General features: G+C 46.3%; 1 protein-coding gene across 2 annotated transcripts; it reads left to right on the top strand.

Annotated features, from left to right (window-relative positions):
• The first annotated feature begins 5 nt into the window (after window positions 1-5).
• SCAMP2 (secretory carrier membrane protein 2) lies at window positions 6-25,461 on the top strand. 2 transcript variants are annotated; one of them, XM_081020139.1, is made up of 10 exons: window positions 6-195; window positions 10,803-10,883; window positions 12,071-12,160; window positions 12,714-12,830; window positions 15,204-15,321; window positions 16,360-16,488; window positions 17,090-17,249; window positions 18,138-18,239; window positions 21,698-21,815; window positions 23,176-25,461. In XM_081020139.1, the coding sequence occupies exons 1-10, from the start codon at window positions 139-141 to the stop codon at window positions 23,320-23,322; spliced, it is 1,119 nt and encodes a 372-aa protein (XP_080876265.1). In that variant the 5' UTR covers window positions 6-138; the 3' UTR covers window positions 23,323-25,461. The 2 variants fall into 2 exon arrangements, with proteins under 2 accessions (XP_080876265.1, XP_080876266.1); XM_081020140.1 differs by lacking the exon at window positions 12,714-12,830 and having other exon boundaries at window positions 8-195.
• Window positions 25,462-25,474: the final 13 nt, after the last annotated feature.

Raw genomic sequence — 25,474 nt, 5'->3', positions numbered from 1 at the left:
AAGGGAAGAGGCGGAGGAGGAGCGGGGCGGAGACCCCTGGTCCCGGAAGTGTGCCGTTTCCAGGGAGCGGACCGGGTTGAGAACCGGTGCGGCGGAGCTGAGTCTCGGAGAGCGGCGGCGGCGGCGGCGGCGGCAGCCATGTCGGCCTTCGACACCAACCCCTTCGCCGACCCCGTCGACGTCAACCCCTTCCAGGTGAGCGGGGAGTGTGTGTGTGAAGGGAACACCTGTGGCCGCGGAGGGCGGGGGGCCACAGGCCACGCCCCTCGGCTCTGCCCCCCCCTCGAATGCAAAAGAGCCCCGGGGTGGGGGCGGGGTGGAGGGGTCTCCGTGGGAGCAGGAGGGCGGCAAACCCCCTTCCCGCTCCTTGTGGCCCCAGAGGTGGCAGGGCCTGGAGCGAGCCGGGCTTAAGTAAGCTCGCTCCGTGTAGGCTCCTAGCCACGTTGAGGGATCTTGGCCCTCGAACCAAGAAGCCCTGTTTCTCAGTCACCCCTTATGGCAGGCTTCCTCAAGCTCGGCCCTCCAGATGTTTTGGCCTACAACTCCCATGATCCCTAGCTAGCAGGACCAGTGGTCAAGGATGATGGGAATTGTAGTCTCAAAACATCTGGAGGGCCGAGGTTGAGGAAGCCTGCCTTATGGTTTAGGGGTTAGGCTGGGTCAGATGAACAACAACTGGGAAGATCTAGGAGTTTTGGGATTTGAGCTCCTTGGAGGAAGACTGGAATGAAAATGCAATGAATGATGCAACTTCTGTTTCAGTGTATCTGAAGAAGTGTGCTTGCACACGAAAGCTCATACCAAGAACTAACTTAGTTGGTCTTAAAGGTGCTACTGGAAGGATTTTTTTTATTTTGACTATGGCAGACCAACACGGCTACCTATCTGTAACTGGAGCAATGAATGAGGGAATTGATAAATAAAATAAGAGGTCACATGTCTCTTCATTGCCCAGTGAACATAACAAACCCTCCAGAAGCAGGTGTTATATCACAATGAACTGCAGGAATGGGAAAGGGAAGTTATGGATTTAAGCCCAAGGTAAATTACAGGGGGGATTTCCAGTCTGGCCTGAGACAAGATTTGGGGCTTCTTCAGTTATGAATGGATGTGGCCTGTTACCTTAATTCTAACAGAAAATCAAAGCCTGTGCTTTTAAGATTACCCATCTCATGTTGCTTCTTAATACACGGGATCATCTGAGGATGGGATGGGGGCATATCCATCCTTAAACACAAATGTTGTCTTGGCAAACAGGTTTTTCCTTTGAGAACCAAGTGGCAGGGAGGCAGAACTGTATCTTCATTGTTGAGGAAAAGGAGTGTTTGCTTACTGACACTTTTGGGGAGCTGTAATTTTTGTACACTCTGGAGTTTGTAGCAATTTTCTTAATTCTTTGACTTGTACCAGTCAGAGCTTGCCGCTGCTCCATTCCTGCTTGCTGCTCCTTCTCATGACAGAATTATGAGCAATGCTCTGTAGTGATGTTGCAGTTTCCTTTCCTGAGCTGCTCTGTCAAGAACTAGCACCAGGTTTTTGATACTACACTGCATTATCTCTTGAAAGGGGCAGAGTTGCATGTGTGCATACTGTTAACAGTTCTACTTGATAAGTACACTTTTTAAACTTTAGATTATAAGCCTGTAGGTAGGAATTTCTTGGTTTGAATTCATTCCCAGTGCCGAGTATCCTTTAGGCACTTTTACAATTATTATATGACAACTTAACCATTCATCATGTACAGTGCATAGTGTGCTTTAGGCACTTAAGCAAATAATAAATGACAACTTACCAACACGTCTATTGCAAATGCCAGCTGCTTCTGTCAAGCAGGGGTGAAGAACCTGTTGCCCTCACTAAATTGTTGGACTCCCACCTCCCATCTGCCTCAGCCAGTATGGCCAGTGATCAGTATCAATGAAAGTTGTCTGGCAACATCTGGAGACTGCCAGATGGGCTACCTGTTGCAGAGCTGTCTGGCTGCCAGGCATCCAGCTTCATTGATCTGAACACCTCTTTGTGTGATGGCGTGAAATTGAGTGCTAATTCTACTGTTGCTGTGGGAAATCGTAATCCTTTTGGCTTGTTTATAACAGCTTCAACTCTTCTTCAGTTTCTCCAGTATTGCTTTTCCTGTTAGCACATCACTGTCGTATTGCTACTTTGCTTTGACTCTGCCCTCCTACATCTGATGCTTCTCAGGTGTACATGAGATGGGTGGAATGAGAACATTACTGCCTACTATGAAAGCTCATAATGTAGATCTGATTCTTTTAGGACACTGAATTTGCAGTCCTAAACATATTTGCTCTAGGTAGTCAGCCCTATGAATGCAGTGGGACTGACTTCTGATTGAACGCACAGAGAAGCTGGACTGCTCTCCTCTCTGTATCTGGTCAATTCAATCTGATGTGCCTGGGTTTAAAGGAGCGTACTTAATGGCTTAAGTTGGTTCTTCAGAGTTAAGCCGCAGAACTTTCCTTTGATTACAGAGTTCCTTTTTTGAATCCATCTTTATCAACATTTATGACTTTAGGCATGTCTTAAGAATCATTAATTAAAATGCATACACATGCAGAACAGATTATATATTTTACAACCTTTTGGGTGTTTACTTGGAAATAAGGCCAACTAAATGCAGTGGTAATTTCAAGGAATTGTGCATTGGATTGCACTCTTTCTCTAGCACGGGTGGTGAACCTGTAAACCTCCAGAGCTTAGATTCCCAGCCTGCATAGCCAATGGGAGTTGTAGTCCAGCAATAGAGTGCAGTAGGTTCCCTGCTCCTACTTCAATATAGCCAGCTTGTGTAACTGGGAGATCTTGCGAGAGCCTGTGGTGAGGAAAAGGCCCTATACCTGACACACTTTAAGCTCAGCCCTACAGTGTGGTGAGGCAGCACATAGTAAATGCAGGTGGCATGACTTTCCTTTTTTGAAGGCCTGATCTTACATGTGAAATTAGCCTTGTGATATGGCTTGTATACACACTTTCACACAAGTTGTTTGTATGAGTTGTAGTGAGAACCCCTGGAACTAAGGGTGTGTGGGTGTGCTTCTGACAAAGAGCTTCCTGTGTGGAGTAGCCCCTGTGTGGTTGTGTCTTCAAGAAGTTTCCGCACTGCTGAAGGCATGTATTAATCTGGCCTAATAAATGCCTCCAAGTTAGCAAGTTAGACATGCTTGCCAAGGAAGGGCTTTTTCTTTGCCGGCAAGGATCCTCAGTTGTTGAAGCCCCCAAGTGGGAAGGGCTGGGCCGCTGGGATGAAGCAGTTGTTGCAATTGTGTCAGGTGGCACTGGTGCAAAACAACCTTGTATTGAATAAGCTGGTTTTATAGCCAGTGTGGCAAATCTGTGGTTCTCCAGGTGTTCTGGACTCCCAACTCCCACCAGTCACAGCCAGCATGGCCAAACGGTCAGGGATGATGGGAGTTGCAATCTAGCATGCTTGGACATCAGCAGGTCCCCCATTCCTGCTCAAGTGATGCATTCTCCCCCGGCACTACAGTGTTTTTTTCTTTTTCCTTGTCAAACCGTTGGGTTCAGGGGTAAATATACAAAACTCATGGGCACTGTCCTCTCTTTTCAGCTTTCAGGGGAATGAATCTCCCTAGGAGCTTTTCTGTTCCCAGAGTGTCACTCATATTTTACTAAACAACATTGGCAGTGCTGGCCATCTCTGAAACATGCCTTTGTTTATCAAGGGAGTTGGCAGATGGCTCCCGATCCAGCGTTTTAATCTTGGAGACCTGGGTGTGGGTGTGCAGATCAAGCTATTCAGGTAGCTGCAGTTCTGAACTCCCATGTGAGAACCAAGGTTGCTTTGTGGCAATCAGCTGTTGAAGCCTTCCCGTTTAAAGGGCCGGCAAACTGCAACAAAGCTAACAATAGCATAGAGACCTTTCCTGTTGTTCTAGTTACTAAAAGGTGTTTTTCAACATTCTTGGACTGTGTATGGTATTGAGCCTTTTATACTTAAGTTGTGTATGTGCTTTCTAAGGCTGTAATTTTTAATTGATTAAAAATTTAGTGAAAAGGCAATTGATCAACATATTTTCAATTTCAAACAGTATTTAGTACTGTACTTTTGTTTAAAGTAAAAACCACATATAGGAGGCAATGTTTTGGAAGAGGCACTTCCCATTTCAGTCCCTCTTCCAGGATGGTACCTGCATTCACCACAGAAAACAAAGACTGTATGTGTTTTTCCTCTTCAAAATGTTTTAGTAATATGGACACTGGCACAGATTTTATCCAATTAAATTGCATAGATACTGAGCTAGCACTGATCTAATCAAACATGTTTATTTGCCTTTCTCTCCTTCGATCAATACTCCCCCCCCCAAGTCCCCCCCTTTTTCTTCTGGAGTTGTATCTGTTTTCATTATAAATACTTGCCATTTTAAAAAGAGAAAAAAATGAATGTTCATCATCACCATGTGACAACCCTGGGGTCGTCTTTTCTTTTTCTTTATTTACACATAAATCTGAGAACAAATGAAAATTATGCAAAAAAAAAAAAAAAGATGGTGGGGCAAGGGGATAAAATGATAAAAATAAAAGAGTTGGGATGGTTTTTCCATAGTACCACCTATGATCTGGGCAGTCTGGAGGTGGTGAGTGATGCCCTGGTTTAACTGTGTGTCTCTGTGAAGTTGGACCAGGTGTCGTGGTCTGGGTGCTGGTGTTTTACATAGCACTACTTTGTGTGTGAAAACAGCTGATAGGCTTTTCTACCCAGGAGTCGTCCATGGTACTGCGCTTCCTTTTGATTCCACTTTTTGAGAACAAGTCATTCTGCCATGGGGGCAACTCACAGGAAGCATTCAAGGGACAGCATCTGCCTTCCCATAATGGTGCTTAGGAGATTTTCCCAACCCTAAATTGCCAGAAAGGGGTCACCGCTAGAAAGCTTCCTTTTGCTCTTGTTTCTTGGTACAGTGGTACCTCAGAATGTGAATGGAATCCGTTCCGGAGCCCTGTTCGCATCCTGAACATAACATAAGATGCGACAGCACATCTGTGCGTGCCGCATTTCGCCGCGCATGCGCGTGACGTCATTTTGACTGCCTGCGCATGCGTGAGCAGCGAAACCCGGAAGTAATGCACTCCATTACTTCCGGGTCGCAGCGGAGAGCAACCCGAACGCGCTCAACCTGAAGCGTATTTATCCCGAGGTATGACTGTATTTTATTGGATCAGCTCTTCTTCCCTTCCTGTAATTGCTATCAATGAAGAATAAATCTGAACTCAAATGAAACCCATGTTTTCATGTTATCTTGGAATTAGATCCTTTTTAAAGTCTAGCAGTGAGTCTTGCACAGGCTTCCTCAACCTCAGCCCTCCAGATGTTTTTTGGCCTACAACTCCCATGATTCCTAGCTAGCAGGACCAGTGGTTAAGGATGATGGGAATTGTAGTCTCAAAACATCTGGAGGGCTGAGGTTGAGGAAGCCTGGTCTTGCATAATGAAATTGGAAGCTTCTGTAGTAACCCACTTATTGCTTTTAACAGAAGCATTGTTACTTCACTTTCCTGAAGGTGGTTATGTTAGCCTCTTGCAGGAAAGACAGCAAAAGGTCTAGTGATGCCTTAAAGACTAACAATAGTCAACAATGTTCCAGGGACATTGATTTCCCTTTGCTTCTGCTTTGATGCCATTGTTTTTCTCCCCCTTCAAAAAGCAAATCATTTGTCATTTAGCTTAGAGAAACATAACCAAAAGATTTTTTTAAACAAAACCTGTTTTTGAATACTCTGTAGTAGCTAATTGACTGAATTGGCCTTAAATTGAGCTGTTTACTCCCCATCTTTTTTTTACTCCCGTAGACTAGCCATCTGGAGTCAACTTTTTGAGTCCTGAGGATTCATCTCCACTATCCAGCCAGCCTGCCTCTGTCTCCTATTCTTGCATGTTGGCATCTAAGAGACTCCCATCACATTAAGCTAAAACCTGCTATGGCTTATGAGCTGTGATTTTGGGCTTCCCTACCTTGATTGTGATAGACCAAGTGCAAATCATTTTAGTGAGCAGAAGGCACTGTAGTCTTTTCCTGATTTTGTTTCTGCGGGGGGGGGGGGATACAGGTGTACGGTTTGCTTAAGGGTGAGCTAGATCAGTGTCTGTGCATGTCTACCTTCTTAAATTAAACCTGCCTTCTCACATCTCTTGTACTTCTTGCAAATTCTAAAGAATAATTTATATCTAGCGTGAGAACCATTCTATGATCCCTGCTCCTGATTTCCAGATATGTCTCTGCTCTGTGTCTATAATCTTTAGACTGGCATAACTTTGCAGGGAGATCTTGTGACTTTTAAATGGATACTTCCTTGTATTTTGCTTCACTTTTAAGAGCTAAAAGTCTAGATTAAGACACGCAGTGTGCTCACAACAGCTTCACAAGAACACAGTTATCCAGAGGGAAGATATCACTAGAAGTAGGAAGAATTGGGGTGGGGAGATTTCTAAATGCAAGCAAGAGGCCGTATTTTAGTGGTTATGTGCATTATATAAAGAAGATCCAGGTTAAATTCACTTGGTGTAGGTGGGCAAGTCCTCAGTCTGAGGCCTTCGGTGGCCCCTGCAAGTCAGGTTGGAAAAGACTGAGTTGGGGGAACCAGTGGCCTGAGTCTGAAAAAAGCAGCTTCTTATGTTCCACGCTAGGCAAGATTTGGAAAGCTAAACTGCTGGTGACACCAGTGACACTGCAACTTGCTTCCAGAAGTTTTGCAATAGGAAATACAACCATCCATTTTGCATCACAGCCAGAGCTTTGAACGCCTGTCTTCGTCTTCTTTCTATCAAACTCTGCAGCCAAAGTCTCCCCTCTGCGTGGTGTTGTGCTCTGGCATTGGTGCAGCTTGATCACTCAAAAATATTTGTAGCGGCTTCAGCCTGCCTTGCTGATCTCTCAGCTCCCATCAGTTCAATGCTCTGGTCAGTGGTTGAAATTAACCAGTTGTCAGGCTTTTTTTGAGTGGGGGGACAGGGACGCAGGAGTGCCACCTAGCAACCAAGTTGAGATTTCCAGTCAAGTGGTTTGCAAATGATATCTCAGCAGGAGAGCCGAGGGCAACTTCTGTTCCCTTTCAGGAAGGCTTTTGATGTGCTGAGAAGAGGAAACCTTTCCATTGTTGTACAGTTGTCATAAGTAAGCAAACTGGGAAGAAGCTCTTTCACACAGTTGCAGGAGGGGAGATCTGGTTGATTTTACCCCCCCCCTTCAGTCTTTTGCTAAAACATGCTGTGGTTTGCAAACAAGCAGTAAGGGTAAAGGGACTCCTGACCATTAGGTCCAGTTGTGACTGACTCTGGGGTTCGGCGCTCATCTCACTTTATTGGCTGAGGGAGCCGGCGTACAGCTTCCGGGTCATGTGGCCAGCATGACTAAGCCACTTCTGACGAACCAGAGCAGCGCACGGAAACGCCGTTTACCTTCCCACCGGAGCGGTACCTATTTATCTACTTGTACTTTGATGTGCTTTCGAACTGCTCGGTTGGCAGGAGCAGGGACTGAGCAACGGGAGCTCACCCTGTCGCAGGGATTTGAACCTCCGACCTTCTGATCGGCAAGTCCTAGGTTCTGTGGTTTAACCCACAGCGCCACCCAAGTCCCTTGCAAACAAGCAAGCAAGCTGCAAAAACTTAATGAATTGCTTCTCTCTTTTGGAGGCAGGGGAAGCAGGAGGGCTGGCTGATTATTAAGGGATCTCTCTTGGTGATCTTGCTTCTCAAAAGTGAAATGGTTCGAGCAGTAAAGCAGTGCTTCCTTTCTTGCCTTGCCTTTCATTTCTTCTAATAATATTTTTGCTGGCTGGCTTGGAAGAATAAAGGTTTACCCCTTTTATTTGGATTCTACTGCATTTTTTTTTCTCGGAATGCAGGTTGAGCATGGGGGTGGAGAGAGCATGCTGCAAATTATGACAAAAAGGAGTGTGGTTTTTTTGGCGGGGTGTCTGTTCCTGTGTACCTGGCCACTCTGAAGTTTGCTTTTGTGCATCTGATGGCGTGTTTGGTATGGAGGGAGGAGTGCAAGCAGAATAGATATTCTTATATCTTGAAATATATAAGAAAACCATTCTGATCTAGTTATTGATTCCAGTCCTGCATATTTGTGACTGCCAGTGAGATTTACTGGATGCGTGTTGTCTGCTTTTTGAACCTGTCTGCAGCACGAGACAGAGCATCTTTCTAGCTCTTCCTGGAGTTGAGTTAGCAAAGTTGCCTGATGACACCAAGTTGATCAGTATAGTTTTTAACTACAAGAGGATGTGAGGCACTCCAAAAAGATCTCTCTGAACTGGGTGAATGAGCATTAAAATGATAAATCTGATTCAGTGTGAGCAAGTTTTAAGTGATGCATGCTGGGGCAAAATATCCTAGCATTGCATATATGCTATTGAGGTCTGAGGTGGCAGGACTGAACAAGAACCGAGATCTTAGGGTCATAGTGGATAACTCAGTTAAGATGTTGACCCAGGTTGTGGCAGTGGTAAAAAGAGGTTAACTATATTTTAGGGATCATTAGGAAAAGGATTGAAAGTAGAGCTGGAAATATAATGGCCTTATACAAGTCTATGGTGCAGCTGCAGTTGGAATGCTGTGTGCAATTCTGCTCACCACGTCTCTTAAAGGATATTATCATGCTGGAAATATTGTTTTTAGAAATGGTGGAGTATCATCACCTAACTGTAAAGGAAGTGCTTTCCTTTACATAGATTAAAAACATTAGAACTTTGAAAATAATCATGTTATGTGGGCCTGATGGACAACTCCACCCATCACAGAAGCTGTGACTTTGCAAACAGAAAGAAAATGAGAGCCCAGTGAGAGCCAGTGCGGTCTAGTGGTTAGAGTGTCAGTAGGACTAGGACCTGGGAGACCAGGGTTCGAATCCCCACTCAGCCATGAAGTTCACTAGGTGTTACTGTCCTATACATGCCTAAATTTAAGTCCTGCTGTGCTCTCTGTATTACCTGTTTTGCTATAGCTGGTTACAAGCCTCCAAATACCACAAATCACAAAAAGAGCCAAATAAATTCTCTATGAAAAAGTAAATGGAAAGTGCTGCTGCATTGGGGGGGGGGGGGGGAGAGAGAGAGAATAGCAACTAGCCACTTGGTTTTTGTGCCCTTAACCCAGGTTCCATTTTTCTGATGTGATGGCTACCTCCTTAAGTAAGTGCCAAAACCTTATGGGGTTCCTTTGTTTTTCCCTCTTGAGTCTGCACCTATTAGCGTGCAAGGCAAAGGAATGTGCAACCCAGCCCTGTAGATGTTTACTTAGGAGTAAAGGGAGCCTCCTTATACCATTGGTCCATCTAGCTCTGCACTGCCTGCACTGACTGGCAGCATCTTGTCAGTGTTTCAGGCAAGGGACATTCCCAGTCCTGCCTGGAGATATGGGGGGGTTGAACCTGGCATATTCTGCTTGCAAAACAGATCCTCTGCTATGTGTAGGTCCCTCTGGCCAGCAGGAGCATCCTCCATGGTACACTTGTATCAGACCACAGCCTTCGTCACAGGTTGGCTTGCACCTGTTTCTTCTTTTCTTCTTCCTGGAGTGATTCATGAGGTTGTGCAACAACATGCTTATGCAAGGAGTGTCAGGGCTCAGGCTGTTTGCCTGCAGTTATTCATTAAACGAGAGCTTGCAGCGTGCAGATGAAAGCTGGGATGAGACTAGGTTTTTGCCCAGCACCATAGGCCTCCTCTCTCTAGACTGATTTGCAGCACACACTCTCCTCTCCCGTTGTTGCTTACAGTCTGATTCTCACTGCTTGGTCATGTGTGAGCAGTTTAATCTGATTCATTATTTGTTTGGAGGCAAGGCCAGCCACTTCCATTTTTGCATGTTTGGATTTATATGACTATTTCTAAAATATGCTGTACAGCTGTAAACAAAGCAGTTAGGAGTGAACTTTCCCCTGGGCACTCAAGGGATGCTTCATCTAGGCATTTGCGTGGAACTTTGTCACTCAGTCTGCCCAGCCCACAAGGTGGAAAAATTTGTTGTGATCCCATGGCAAAAGGGGTCCTGCACCACTAAATGGAAAGGGACACCACTGTCCTATCTTAGTTCTCTTTAGGCAAAAACTCTGCTCCAGGAATCCTTCATTTCTTCCCTCTCCAGATCCCTTCATTGGCTTTCCGTTCTCTCCTGTATCCAGCATAAACCACTTTCAGAGTGAGTCAGGGGGTTTCTTCAACTTATCATTTGACCCTTGTTTCTTGTTCGGTTCCCATTTGTGACCTCTGCCCCTCTAACACAGTCACCCTCAGGTGATTATCTCCTGCTTCCTGAAACAATGCTTTACAGCTACAACCCCATCTCAGTTTCCTCCTCGAAACCTTGGTTTACCTTAAACTTCATTCTCTGCCCAGTTAAGCTTTAAATTAGTGTAGTGACAGTCAGTCACATTCTCCTCTCTCTATTCCTTACTATCTCTATTCTGGACAGAAAGCTCTTTGGGAGCAGTGGCCTGTCTGTTGCTTGTATAACTCTTGTAAAATCCTGTGTATTTTAAATAAAGAATAAGGAAGTATGGTCAAGAGGGCGTGTGGATTTGGTGTTTTTCTTTCACATTAGGAGTCAGTGAAGCCATTGTAGCTGGCTGGGGAGGAGGGCAAATCCCACTGTGTTTGGTTTGGGAGTGAGCAAAGAGAAAGGAAGTTCACAGGCAATTTTTACAAATAAAGTGCAGCATGCATGCATGCCCTGTCTACTGGTGTGAACATCCAACTGCACATACTTATCAGGAGTTGCCATGTGTTAAATAGCATTTCCCCCTCTTCTCTTCCAGGATCCTTCAGTCACGCAACTGGCACATGCTAACCAGGGTGGCCTGGATGAATTCAACCCCTTCTCTGAGAGCTCCCGGCTGGTAAGTGCAGCATGGGGTCAGGCCCTGAGCCAGCTAGCAAGGCTGCCTTCATGAAGGGATCTATTTGAAACTGCCAAGGATCAGCATGCTTCACTTTCTGGGCCTACAAAGCACCTCTCCCTTTCACAGCTCCCTTCTTTCAGTGCCTCTTGGCACAGGGAGAGGCTCAGTTCAGCATTTGTTTTATTATTTCACATTGACCACGTGCTGTCACAGAAATGCAGAAAATACAACCCAATGTATATTAATCATGTATATTTGGAATTTTGTGTGAATTGGTTTCTAATAGTAAGTTAACCAATGTTTGTTGTCATCACAGCGGTCTTGGGGACAGTTCACAAAGATTTCTTACAAGTAGCACAAAACAGAGATAATGTTAAGGTGTAAGTTGCAGGCTTGAGTCATAATCCTTGGCTTCTGTTTGCCAGTAAGTCAGTCTTGCTAATAAAAGTTCCCCTAGATTGACAGTGGCTTGGAAAAAGATTTGTTTCTAACTGATTCTCTTTGAAAAGGTAATACATGGTATCCCTGGATTCTCCTGGGCCACCGAAACATAGATGGGCATCGTATGGAAGTCAGACAAATCTCCTTTCCAAAACAACTGTTGGCATCAGATTAAGCCCAGCTTTCATTCAACAGCAGTGCACCTGGTAGCTCCTTCAGGCTACCATATGTAGGTAGACTGAATGGGCTGGCAGAGGGGAGGTGGATTGCTCCGTCCCTCCTCCATGGCCTGCATGGAAACTAAGCAGGTTGGCAGAAGAGGGACAGAACACACTTCCCCTCCTCCAGCAGTGCATTTGACAGAAGACAATTCTTTAGCCTGTGTTTCATGGCTGGCAGCAGAGCCAAGAGCTTCCCAGGCAGCATGACTAGCAGGCTAGTAAAACAACAACAGCAATATGTTCATGGTAGTATCTTTTCTGGTCTTAGTAATAAGGTTGGACTGAACTTTGGAGTAAGTTCCTTTCTGGGGCACATTTGCACTATACAAACAGTATCATACTACTTTAAATGATCATGGCATCCCTCAAGTACTCCTGGGGTGCTGAGATTTGTTAGGGGACCCCCACATTCCCTGGGAAGAGGGGTGGGCTGTCTGCCCGGTGCTTCCACAGCAGTAAAGCCAGAAGCCCTTCCAGCTCATCCCTCACAGCCTTCTGATGTTTTCCTTTCTCTTGACTCAGACGAATGTGGCTCAGACAGTTCCAGCTGCTCAGCCTACTGCGCCTTCGCAACCTGCTGTGCTGCAGCCTTCGGTGGAACCCACCCCACAGGTAAAGACCTCCCACCACACCTGGGTGGTGCCCTGAGGGCTGATTGATCACTAGGAAATGTATCGCTTCAGCTCTCCTCTTATTGGGATGCACCCATCTCCCTCTTGGCAAGGACTGGGGTGGAGTGTGCTTTACAAACATGTTCCCTGTGACCCAAGATCCAAATTAAAGACTTCCAAATTCCTATCACCTGTGACACCCCCTTGACTAGAATGGCCCAGACTTTAGAGCTCCCCTCCTGCCCCATGCTTTTCTGCTAGTGGCACACTGATCAGGGTTTATGGGAGCTGTAGTCCAGATGAGCACTAGGAGAGCCACAGGGTCACTAGCCCTGGCTCTTGTGACTCTTTGTGTGTGTCTTTGTGTCTTTGTTTGTGCATGTGTGAGAGAGCGCACACACGGCGGCTCTCCTTCTGCCCCCATCCCACCTCTCCTTCCATTTTTGTGTGTCTCATAATCTAACTTGTTAAAGAGCCTTAGTGCCTTAGTTCCAGTGAGTGATCAGGCCAGACCCACCCAGTGAGTTTAGACCCAGCCTAGTTGTGTGTTGCAGCTGCTGCTTAGACAGGCCAGCAAGTACCTGACTCCTAAGTTCATCTCGGCAAGCTCAGAAGGCTCAGAGAGGCAGAGGTTACTTGGAGAAGACGGCAGCTCTCAGGGTAAACATCAGGTAAAAAGGGAGGGCAGGGAAACCCACAGGAAGGTGAGATGTCTCCCCAATATATCGATCCTTTTCTGATCACAGAGTCCACACCCACACATTTAAAGCACTTTAAAAGTCATGGGTTTTCCCTAAAGAATCCTGGGAACTAGTATTCTTTGGGTGAAGCCATGTGCTTTACATGTGCACAGTGAGCGTGGCCAAAATCATACAGAGTTGGAAGAGACCTCAGGTGCCATCTAGTCCATCCCTCTGTGGAAGAAGGGAATGGTGTTTAATGTTGCTTGGATTGGTCTTTAAAATGTAGGAGGTCCCTTGCATGGAGAAGACGGAGAAATGCTATTGGGTGACAGAGAGAAGCCGGAACTGCTCAACACCTACTTGCCTCTGACTTCACCCACAAGGAAAGCAGTGCTCAGCCTGGTGATAACAGAATAAATGATGCAAGGAGGGAGCTGCAGCCCAATATAGAAAAAGAGATAGTAAGGGAACACCCAGCTGCTTTAAACGAACTCACATCTCTAGGGCCTGGTGAGCTGCATCAAAGGGTACTAAAGGAGAACAGGTGAGGTCCCTGCAGTCTGGAGTCGGGCAAATGTCCCCATCTTCAAAAGGGGGGGGGGAGAGAAAACCCAGGTAACGACTGACTGGTGAGCTTGATGTTACCAGGAAAGGTCCTAATTAAACTGTCAGTCTGTGAGCACATAGAAAGGGTTACTGTGATTACTAAGACATGGGTTTCTAAAAAACAAGTTGTGCCAGACAAATCTCATTTCTTTTTTTTGATAAAGTTACAAGCTTACTGGATCAGGGGAATGCTATGAATGTATTGTATCTTGATTTCAGAAAGGCTTTTGACAAAGTGCCCTAGATTTCCTTGTGGAGTAGCTGGCAAAACGTGGCCTGAACAAGCTAACAGTTAGGTGGCTTTGTAGCTGGTTCACTAATGTTTCCTCATTATCCTTGAAGCAAGGGACAAGTGGGGTGCTGCAGGGTTCTGTCCTGGGCCGGTTGTTACTCAACATCTTTATAAATGACTTGGGTGAAGGAATTGAGGGGATGCTCATCCATTTTGCAGATGACACCAAACTTGAGTGAGTAGCTAATGCTGCAGAAGACACAATTGTGATTCAAGATGACACCTGGGACACCTGGTGTGCCAGTAGTATGTGTGAAAAGGATCTAGGGGTCTTAGTAGACCACAAGCTGAAGATGAGTCAACAGGGTGATGCAGCAGGGAAAAAAGCTAATGCTGTTCTAGGCTGCATCAACAGTCCAGATCAAGAGAAGTAATAGTCGTGCTCTATTCTGCCTTAGTTAGCCCATGCCTAGAATACTGTGTCCAGTTCTGGACAGCACAATTTAAGAAGGATATTGACAAGCTAGAACATGTGCAGAAGACGGCAACCAAGATGATCAAGGGTTTGGAAACCAAGCCTTATGAGGAATGGTTGAAGGAGTTAGGTATGTTTAGCCTAGGAAAGAGGAAACTGAGAGGAGATATGATAGCCATCTTCTGATATCTAAAGGGCTTTCACATGGAGGATAGAGCAAACTTGCTTTCTCCTTCTCTGGAGGGTGGTATTCAAATCAATGGCTTCAAGTTACAAGAAAGGAGATTCGGACTAAATATCAGGAATAATTTTCTGACAGCAAGAGCTGTTCAACACCGGAACAGACTCCCACGAGAGGGTGTGAACTCTCATTCCTTGGAGGTTGTAAAGCAGAAGTTGAAGGGCCATCTGTCACGTATGTTTTAGTTATGATTCCTTCATCACGGGGTTAGCCTAGATGACCCTTGGGGTCCCTTCCAACTCTACAATTCTGTGAGTAAGCAGAAAAACATAATTAAGGGAGATATTTTGCAGGGCATGGGGAATGGCATGTTTTCCAAGAGAGGGTAAAATGTTGATGAAAGCTCCCCTTTATGCAGCTCTAATATGTTTTGTTGCATCCATAAGCTGATGGTTCTTAGAAGGAACCTGGGTGCAGTGTCATCAAAAATCATCCATCCATCCTTGAATAAACTCATTGCCCTCAGAGATAGTGAACTTTATTGGTTTCTAGGAAAATTCAGAAAACCTATGATCAGAAAATTAAAAACCAGGAAGGGTTTAACTCTGCTACTTCAGACCACTCTGCAGAGCGAAAGTGCAGGATCTGTATAACCAGCCACTGTGCATGGCTTTGGGGGGCTGGTTTTTTTTGGTCATGTAGTGAGACCTCCCAAGCATTGCTTACATTTCGTACGACGCTCCCTCTCAATGTCAATATATTTGGAGCCTCGGTTTTCTTTTTAGAGACTCTCACTGTCTTTGCCTTGAACCTTGTGTTCTTCATTTCCCCTGATGATTGTTACTATTCTTGTTTCCTTCCACTCAGGCTGTGGCCTCAGCAGCTCAGGCTGGGCTCCTTCAGCAGCAGGAGGAGCTAGAGAGGAAAGCAGCAGAGTTGGACAGGAAGGAGCGTGAGCTGCAGAACAGTGCAGCAGGATTCAATCGTGAGTCTTCATTTAACATTTTCTTAAAACTCTTCTGTGCCTCCCTTCTGTTGTTGTCTCACCTGAAGTCAAAATTCTTCCAAGCAATACAGGTGTACAAATCCAGCAGGCTGCCAAGCAGCAGAGGCAGCTGCCTTATTCCAGGTCATAAGAACATAAGCAGAGCTGGTTGGATCAGGTCTTTTCATGCCCATGTCTTGTCGTGTTTTGTAACCCACAGAGCTCATTGAAACAAGTCAAACATGTTGGAGTAACTGGACACCAGAAGGGGTTGATTTCCTTCATGAGTGTAAATTACTCTGTGGCTGAGCTAATCGTAGGTGCAATGGCAGCCAAGCCAGTTGCTATGGCAACGGTCCAATGCCCTGACTATATCTGTGATTAATGCATGTAGGCTCCGTGATGCGTGTCTGCTAGTCTGCAGTTTGTCTGTCTGACTGGTAGTCAGTTAACCAGTTGGTGTTACTTGTCCGGTCTTGAATTGCTGAACTTGTTTAGAGCAACGGAGATACTTGATATTTGTAGGTATCTGTCTATTTGTAAAAGCCTCAAAGCTAATATATAGTACCTACGTCCAGAACTATTTTACTGAGCCTTATCTTCTGCAATAGTAAAATATCAGAACCTTTCTCTGCTTCCATGTGGTGACTGGTACTGGGAGCAACTTCTACGGTGTGGGTATCTCACCTGAGATTCCCATCAAACACCTGAAATTCCTTTTTTTTAGAAATATTCCAAATAAGAAATAATCAATGCAAAATTAAGTTCAGTGTGTTTAGTGTTTGCTTTTCTTCTTTTCTTGGCAGCAGAATTAGCTCCCTGTAGAATCATATAACTGTGTTATTACAGGCGCTGACCATTTTGTGTGGGGGTTCCATTCCTTGGAGCGCACATAAGCCCGTTGCGCTCCCTCTTCCATGTCCAAAAGGACCTGTGCATCAGCAGTTGCGCATCATTTGCTGTAAAATGGTTGCCTACATAATGTGAACCCTCCACTTTCCCCATATCACTGTGCGAAACCTCCCTCTGCCCTTGCAGCGAAACAGAACAACTGGCCTCCACTTCCCAAAAGCTGCCCGGTCAAGCCATGTTTCTACCAAGACTTCTCTGCGGATATCCCAGCCGACTACCAGCGGACTTGCAAGATGCTATATTACCTGTGGATGTGTGAGTAAAACTGGCGATGGCGGCTGGAAAGCTCTGCTCAGGAGAGTGGGCGATTGTCACAGCACAGCCTTTTGACTCTGGAAGTGCTACAGTAATTAGAATGGATTCCAGTACCCAGAATGGCACGTCCTTCTAAACTAGACATGATGTTGTTCATGTCTTTAGTCGTCTGTGGCTGTTGTGCTTTGTTTTTAAACTTGAAACAGTAACACAGTTTCCCAGTGCGGACTTAATGGAGAAACCTTGGTTATCTAAAGGTTTCCTGGCTTATCACAGCATGCAGAAGAGTGGAAGGGGTTTCTGAAGGACAGAGCATGCCAAGAAGCGGTGGTGGGGATGGGAAACTGCATGTATGCGAAGCCAATATTGGGTTGTCTGAACCAGACTCCAGGCTGTTGGAATGAGCTGTGCCAAGGAAGTGAATCAGTCTTGTTTGGCACAATGAGCGCCGAACTGGGAGGTTGGTGCAGTTGGTTTTGGTACAGGGTGAGCGCACACACACATACACAATGTCCTGGATCTGCGTTCATAGACACCTCACTCTTTACAAAGGTTGCTTACTCACTGATCAACTTTGCTGTTGTTTTTTTATCCCGGACAGTCCACTCAGTTACACTGCTGCTGAACCTGCTGGCCTGCCTGGCATGGTTCACAGACAGAAGCGAAAGAGGGGTAGACTTCGGCCTTTCCATCTTGTGGTTTGTCATATTCACCCCCTGCGCTTTCCTCTGTTGGTATCGGCCAGCCTACAAGGCTTTCAGGCAAGTACCACATCCCAGATTGGGAAATTGATCTTCAGTGTACATGGTTGATCATAATTTTCCTTGGGAGAACTTTGCATGTTTGTAATTTTATTGATGAAAGTACTTCTGTGCTGCAGTATCAGGGTGATGCATTCTGGAAGCTTAGGATCCGCTTCTGAATGTGTGTGTCAGACATGTTTCAAAGCAAGTTGTCTTGAAAACTTTGGAATTATATTTTTTGTTGAACATTATATACACTAAAGGTTGAGGAGAGATTTTAGCGGTCACATGCTTACCTGAGTTGTCTCTCACTCTTTGGCCAAGGATTTCAGAGTATGGTAGTCCCTCAGCCACAGCAACCTTGTGAGGTTGGTTAGGGTAAGGCATCTTTCCACAACCTGATTCCCTCCGTATGTTTTGGACTAGAGCCAGAAGTAGAACACAGACAATCTGGCAAAGCCCTGTATGCAGGTATCTACCCCTTGCCTTAGTGGCACAGCTGGCCAGAGGCTTCTTCACTGGCACAGATAATGGGCAAGTTGCTCCCTTCCACCAATAAGCTTTGCGACACCATAAATCTATAGGGCCAGCCATAGTCTTGGTGAGTAAACTGGTAGGTTGGGTGGGGCATGTAGAAAGGGAGGTGATGTTTGGCGTGCATAAGAAGGGTTGGCCTCTTGCCCCAGTGCCTGGCTCTAGGTTGGCTAAGCTGAGACACTCACTCTCATTGCTAGCAGAAACAGTTTCCTCCAGTGACAGAATCCCTGTGTCTCTTCCAGTCACTATACAGGATCTGGAGGTTTGCAACAGCTTGGCTCAGCACCCTAGCTAAGAAACATCCCATAGTTCCTCTTGTGCACCTCTGATGATATTTGGCTTGACATCGCCTGTTCTTTCTCTTTGCAGGTCTGACAGTTCCTTCAGTTTCTTTGTCTTCTTCTTCGTATTTTTTTGCCAGATTGCCATCTACATCATCCAGACCGTTGGCATTCCTAACTGGGGCGTCAGGTAGGTCTGAATTGCTGCCGCCCTGGATGAGAGGCAGTCCTGGGCAACAAAGGGCCTCTTTGGATCCAGGCACACAGTTGCCTGTGAGGCCCCTGTAGCTGTGCTCTTCTAAAGCTTCTCTCTTCTATTCTGCGGCTTCCACAGATCCCAGCTGAAGCGCCTCTAACTCCAATGCTTCCTGCTCTTAAGTCCTTCGCCTGAAAGGCACGTATCTCCTCTAACCTTTCCTAATGCATCCTCGTCTTGCCGTCATTTCCCTTGCATGCTCTCCCATGCCTGCCTGCCTTCAGCAGTCCCTCTTCCCTGTTTTCTTGCCTGGCAGAGACCTCTCTCCCCGCCCTTCACCACCTTGCCTGCTCTCACTTGTTCAGCCCAGCACCACGTTGGTGAGATGCAACAGCAGTATCTACCTCCTCAAGAGATGCACAATCAAAATGAACTCTGCTGGTGGGGAAGGAGAGAGAAAAGATGGGCATGTAGGCTCTGCAGGAGAGGAGGGGAACACACGTGCCATTCCAGATAGAGCGGTAGACTCGTAATCTGGTGAACCAGGTTTGCTTCCCCGCTCCTCCACATGCAGCTGCTGGGTGACCTTGGGCTAGTCACACTTCTCTGAAGTCTCTCAGCCCCACTCACCTCACAGAGTGTTTGTTGTGGGGAAGGAAGCCGCTTTGAGACTCCTTCGGGTAGTGATAAAGCGGGATATCAAATCCAAACTTCTTCTTCTTCTTGCCGAAGAGCAGCTCCCATCAGCCCCAGCCACATGGCCTGGGAGGAGGGGGAACTAAATCAGGAGGGCCACAGGTTCCCTACTTGCCAGTCTATGGGGTGTCTTTCTGGGCTCAAAGAAGGAACCCCATGCAAAGGGAGGAAACTTTGTCCATATATCGGCATGGCTCCACCATTGCCCTCTGCTATTCCCAGATGTTGCTGGACTACAACACTCCCCTCACCCCTGACTACCAGCCATGCTGGCCGGGGTTTATGGGAGTTGTAGTTTAGCAAGATCTGAAGAGCCACAGATGGAAAATAGGCCAGTGGGAAGTGACGAGGGACTTGCAGAAGTGGCAAGTGAAATACGGGCGGCAGCTATTTTGCACGGGGGTTCCCTGCCTGGCCTCCACACACGTCGGTGGATCATGCATAAGCCTGCCCCATTCTGCCCCTGTTCTGCCCTCTTCTGGGTCCAAAAGGACCTGTGCGTCGGCAGTTGCACGTCAACTGGATGCGTGCAAAATGGTCCCCGCCTCTTCTTAAGAGAGGTGTTCTGACTTCAGCTCTTGTTGCTTAGACCCCACTTCATCAAATGCTCAGGTATGTACAACTCTGAAGATAAGTGAAGTGGGATCTCTTTCATTTCATGGTCTTCTGTTTCCTTTATTTACTACTTTCTCTCCCACATGTGTGGGTGTGTTTGAATGGGAGAGAGTGAGCTCAGCTGAAGGCAACATTTCATGCATCTGATGACACGGGCTCTTTTCCACATGAGCTTCTGCCACAATAAATTGCACTTCATTAAGAGGCCACAGGACTCCCATGTTGATTCTGTTGCAACAGAATGACCCAGCTTCCCCTCTGAAAGTTGTCTTAAGGGGACATGCAGAGAAGGGGCAGCCTATACTTGTCCCTGGGATGGATTCCAGGGAATGGTCTATGTCTCCCCAAACTTTGCACGATGCGAACCTAGTTTCAAAAGGCAGAGTCCCAGCAATCCATGTGCTACATATTTAAGCTCTGGTCAATGAAAGAGACAAAATAAGGCCCCAAAGTAATCCAGAAAGTTGCTTCAGAGTCTTCTCTCTCTCTCTCTCTCTCTCTCTCTCTATATATATATATATATTTGACATATCTTTGAATAATCTTCAGTATTGTATGTGGCAGTTTTAGCTTCAGGGGCCCTTTCAGGTCAGACTTGGTGTTTATTTTTCTATGTAGCCTGGAGAAAGTCCTCTGGGCTTTGCCATATTCCAGCCATCCCTGACTATCACATTTAGTCATGCTCAAAACTTTCTTTCTTTCTTTCTTTCTTTCTTTCTTTCTTTCTTTCTTTCTTTCTTTTTGCTTGACTTTAGAGAGTTGGTTGCTTTTATGATTTTAACCAAATCCGATCCTGAATAGCAAATAATTTTCCCTGTTGGCCTATTCTCATGATTTCCTCAGAGGAGCAAAGAGAAGATGGCTAATGAAACAAGAGAAGGTCTTCATCTCCTTCAGTTGTAGCCCAAATTATGAAATTCGGATTAACTACTAAATGTTTGCGGTTGCTTGTAGGCTTTATAAGCTGGCTTGGGTTTCCAAAAGGCAGTGACAGGGTATTTGTATAAATAAAATATAATTTTGGCATTACATTTTAGTCTACAGTCTTATAGGGACATTTCTTTGCACATACATTCACACTTTCCTGGAAGTAAGTTGGACACAATAGGATTCTTACCGGGTAAACATACAACAGTTCACATCCATGTAAAGTGGTGGTTTCACATTTGTACAGGAGAGTATTTGTACTTTTTTATATATAAAAAAGTCTTTAATAGACGGTGTGTATTCTAGCAAATCTTGGTTAGTCTTGAACTCTGTATGATATTGGGCACAATGGAAAGGCAAGATCTATGTTAATGTTTGTAGATAGCTGCTGCCTCAAAGAAGCTTGGATTCAGGGGACGGCCATAGCTCAGTGGTAAGCGCATTGGGTTTGCATGGAAAAGGTCCTGTGGTCAGTGCTCCAGTGTCGGCAGTGCTGAGCCAGATGAGCCCCACGGCCTGATTTTGTATAAAGCAGCTGCCTATGATACTTTTCCTTCTCTTTGTCTTTGGTCATTGCAGACAATGATAGACATCCAGGACTTTCCAAAATTCAAGGTTCAGAGAAGCTAAAGCAAAACACATTGATGTGCAGAATATGGGCTCCCACGCAGAATTTCCTTTCCTTAGAAAATAAATTTGGTTTATTTAAGACACGGTTTCTCGATTAAAATCAGTTCAATATATTTCTCATATCTGAGTAATGTACTTTTAAAGGACTGAACTGCAAACAAAGTATTTGTGGCTAAGGGTGAAAAATAATAAAATTTATTAACTAAAATGGGCAGCTGAGTTTATAAAAGCATAAAGATCATGGATATGGAATTTGTGGGGCAGCAGAAAGTTTCCAGCTGGGTCCCATCTGGAACTGTCCAGCCATAATAGAAACTCCCTACTCAAGACGCAGTATATTCAGACATATGAGTTGCTGGGGGCAATGGCTGGAAAGGACCATTCTGCCCCTGCCTGCTTCTAGGTTTCCCATCAACATGGTCAGTCACCCAGGTAAGCAGAATGCTGGACGAGGTGGGCCTTTGGTCTGATTCAGAAGGGCTCTTTTCCAATTTACGCCCGTAGAGTTTGTCCCCCTAACCACCACCCACAGTCTTCTTGCTCCTTTCCTTGCTCACCCGGGTTTTTATCTCACTCTGTTCCAGCGGCTGGATTGCAGCTCTCTCGGAGACTGGGCATAACTTGGCAGTGGCAATCATCATGCTGGTGGTGGCTGTGTTCTTCACCGTCTGTTCCGTTCTCTCTCTCTTCCTCTTGAAGCAGGTGAGTTGGGGACCAGACGGAAATGCTGCTCGCTGAGTCCAGGGCTGCAGCCCTTGTCATGCTGCTTTACAGAAGGGAACCAAGAGCAGGAGTTTTGTCCTTGCTCATGCATCCTGTCTCTCCTCAGTGTCTTCAGTGCCTACTGCTGATGGGGCTGATCAGCAGCTTCTGCGGTGGATCAGTAACATATTATAACCTGACATTTGAGAATTGCTATTTAGAACCTCAGAGATTGCCTCAACACCTTGAACTTGGTCCGGAGACAAATTGGTGGCCTGTGCAGATGTTTCAAAGTATGTGCTATGGGAAAGAGTGACTGTTGGACAACTAAGCCTTCCCTGACCCTGGCGCTCTCCAGATGTTGTTAGATTCCAACCCTCATCAGCCCTAGCCAGCATAGCCAGTGGTTGGGGGGTGGGAACTGTAGGGCTGTCAGTTCACCCCCTTCAGTGTCACCAGGAGGAGTGCTGCCTGGACCCTGTGGTGAGGAAAATGTGCCGCACTCAACACTGATATTGCTGGACTACAGCTGCCACATCCCTGACCATGGGCCATGCTGGCTGGGGCTGGTGGGATTTGGAGGACCACAGGTTCCCTGTCCCTGCCCTAAACGAATTCCAGTTGCTCTGCCAAGGCATCTATTTAATTCAGGCTTGGAGACCCGCAGCCTAGAATACCTTCCATGTAAATGTTGTGTGACACCCTGCAAAAGAGTCAGTTCGAAACATTCTGGAAATGCATCTGACACAGAAGAGCCGCTGTGAGGTGCGATTTGGGTGTTGGATCAGGAAACCCAGATTTAAATCCCTGCTCATTCACAAAGCTGACTAGAGGACCTTGGGCCTCACCAGCTTCCCCATGGGTGGTTCTAAGTATAAAGGGCTTGGGGTGACCCTGTATGCTGTGAGCTATTTTGAGGAAAGGCGGGGATAACCTCCCCCCAAGTTTAGTGTAAGCTCTCTTGGGAGAGTTCCACCTCAAATTGGGGGTGGCATATTCAAATGTTTTCCCAAGGAAAACAGTGGCCTGCGTAAGGAAAACTAGCATCCTGAGAAGTAGATCATTTTCTCACCTGGTCACCTCACTGAAATGCTAGTTTCTTACATGCTTTGCTTTTTGATTTGATTCAGGCATGATCCTTCACCTGCCTTTTGTGTGTGTACGTACACACACACACACACACACACACAGCCCCTTTGGTGTTCCAAATAGGTAACAAGATATCCAAGGACTGTGGCTCTCGCTGCTCCTGGCCTTTGGTCTCTGGGTGGCAGGTGGGAGGTGCGGCAAGTAGTGCTCCACACCGGCTGCAGAAGCAGGGAAGTGGCCCTGCTGATGCCTTGTCTCTTCTGCTCCTCAGGTCCACTCTCAGTATCGCCGGACGGGCGCCAGCTTCCAGAGGGCCCAGGAGGAGTTCTCGCAAGGCATCCTCACCAACCGGACCGTCCAGAATGCTGCTGCCGGGGCCGCCTCAACTGCTGCCCAGAGCGCTTTCCGGGGGAACTGAAGTCCCCCAGACAGGGCCAGCGTCTTGCTCTCTTCCACACTTGCTCTCACCACTCCCTGGTCTTCCACAGTTCAGGAGGCTCTCTCCATGGGTACCAGTCTTGGCACCAAGATACTTGCTGGAAGAGGCGTATCTTGAGCTTTGTCCTGCCTGCATCTGTGTCTCTTCGGTGGGAAGGGCCAGGGCAGTGTATGGTGTTCTCTTCCCCAACCCCAATCTCATAAATCAAATATATTTCCCCATTTAGACCTGGGTGTGTACATTTCCTTCACTCCTTCCTTCTATTGCAGGGGTTTGGGGGAAGCCAGATTTGCACTTTTCAATTTCTCTTCCACTAGACCCCGCCATGAGGAATGGACTTTTTCCTTCCTAACAGCAGCCCTTGGGGTGCTATCAGAAGTCGCTGCACTTCTTGCTTTTTGGTTTTAATTAGTTGCTGATCTTTCACCGCCATGGTAAGGGATGTTCGGGGCAAGTTTTGGTGTACGCGTCTACTCTGTGATCCAAGGGAGTGCAAGTGGAGGAACAACCTGCCTTCTTGGTTAATTCTGCCCTGCTGCCCCGTTAAAGGTAACTTGACTGGTAGAGCATAAAATCCCTTCAGCCCCACCCTCGGCAAAAGGTGGCTTCCTGTGGATTCTTGTGGGTGCATCCTTCACCCGAGCCTTAATTTTTGGGGCGTTGGGGCCACCCTGGAGGTTCCTTGCTTGCAACACTGGTTTTTGGATCCAGGGATGGAGTCTGAGTCATCAAATCAGCTTTGAGGGGAAGGGGCAATCTTCTCTCAGCAGTTTTTTCACTATTTGTTGTGATCCTGTCCTGATCTCAGTTGATATCCCAACTTCTGCCCCAAGGTGTTCTCCTCTTCTCCAGCCAGCCGCTCTCTCAGCACTCCAGGGAATGAGGAACTCCAGGAGGCAAACAAGAGTTGTCAAGAGAAAGGGCAAGATTAGCCGAAGAGCCTGTTTGCCTAAGGGGGGGCTTAACATAACCATTGCCTGGCTGGATGTGTGACATGGCTCCTAGTTGTGATCCATTCAAAGAGCCTTCATTGGCTGTGATTTTGGTATAGCAAATGAATGGCTATTTTCACCATACTTCCATGTTTTTCTACCCCAGGGGAAGAACCCCATTATCCTGAGAAGCTTCTCTCTTTCTCTCCCTCCCTCTCTCTCTCTCTCTCTCTCTCTCTCTCACACACACACACACACACTAAGGGAATCCCTAGTTTTTGTTTGCTTGTCTCCTTGAGCACAAGCTGTGAAGAATACTCATTCCCTTAAACTTCACTTGAGTGAATTGGAACTGCAGGTTATGCCTTGGAGTCTGTTTGAATGGGTGGTGCAAACTGTGAACCTCGTAACTCCCATGGACTGAAAGGGGCAGGATTGCGAGGGGGGGCGGTAATTTGACCAGGCGCAGAGAAAGGAGCACGTGTGAGACCCAGGAACTGAACTTGGGCTTCAGAAATGCCTTGAGATACGCTGGGTGTGTAACTGGAAGCACTATTTTAGCCTGTGTGAACAAAGGGGTGTAGAAGCAAGAACCAGCCACGCCTACCACCACCTAAACTGCATGCTTGCTTGCTTTGACTCTTGTCTCCAAGAGGTGTGCTTTGTCTTGGGGAAATGTAGATGACCAGGAATAGTGCTCTTAAGTCACTAAAAGATCTGTCACTCATGGCTATTTCTCTTAACACTTTGGCTTAGCTGATCTGAAATGCATATGGGGCTCCATGAGCTGAGCTGCCTGCAGGCTGCTTTCAGTGGAAGCACAAGGGAATGTTCAGAGGAGTAAGACACTGGAAGTCTTGCTGACGGTTTTTCTTTGCTTTTGCTTGTTTTCACGATCTCAGTGTCTTTTCCGAAATAGTTCCTTTGATTGTTTCCAAACCTCTCTCCTGGAGGGTTAACACAGCCCATCACATCCCAGAAAAGTATCTGCTGATGTCTGTTTTCTTCCCTTTCCCTCCCCACCTCCCCCTTTTGAGTAAAAGTAATGATGGCAGAAATGAGATTTTTAAAATGTCTTCCCTTCCTGGGTGTATTTTCCAGCGCTCTGATCTTTTTCATGTAAAAATGTATATGTCGAAACTTTTTGTGCTCAGATACAAAAATAAAAATGTCAAGACTGTTAGTACATGCTTGTGAAT

The sequence above is a fragment of the Podarcis pityusensis genome (genome assembly GCF_964106645.2).
Source record: "Podarcis pityusensis genome assembly, chromosome: 9".
Taxonomy (NCBI): Eukaryota; Metazoa; Chordata; class Lepidosauria; order Squamata; family Lacertidae; genus Podarcis; species Podarcis pityusensis.
This window is presented reverse-complemented; position numbering and strand designations above follow the sequence as displayed.

What these genes read in the sequence shown, in the direction of transcription:
- SCAMP2 (XM_081020139.1), top strand. Translation starts at nt 139, where the DNA reads ATGTCGGCCTTCGACACCAACCCCTTCGCCGACCCCGTCGACGTCAAC. An exon ending in CAGTGCAGCAGGATTCAATC is followed by an intron (nt 15,322 to 16,359) that starts GTGAGTCTTCAT and finishes CTGCCCTTGCAG; the next exon opens with CGAAACAGAACAACTGGCCT. An exon ending in ATTCCTAACTGGGGCGTCAG is followed by an intron (nt 18,240 to 21,697) that starts GTAGGTCTGAAT and finishes ACTCTGTTCCAG; the next exon opens with CGGCTGGATTGCAGCTCTCT.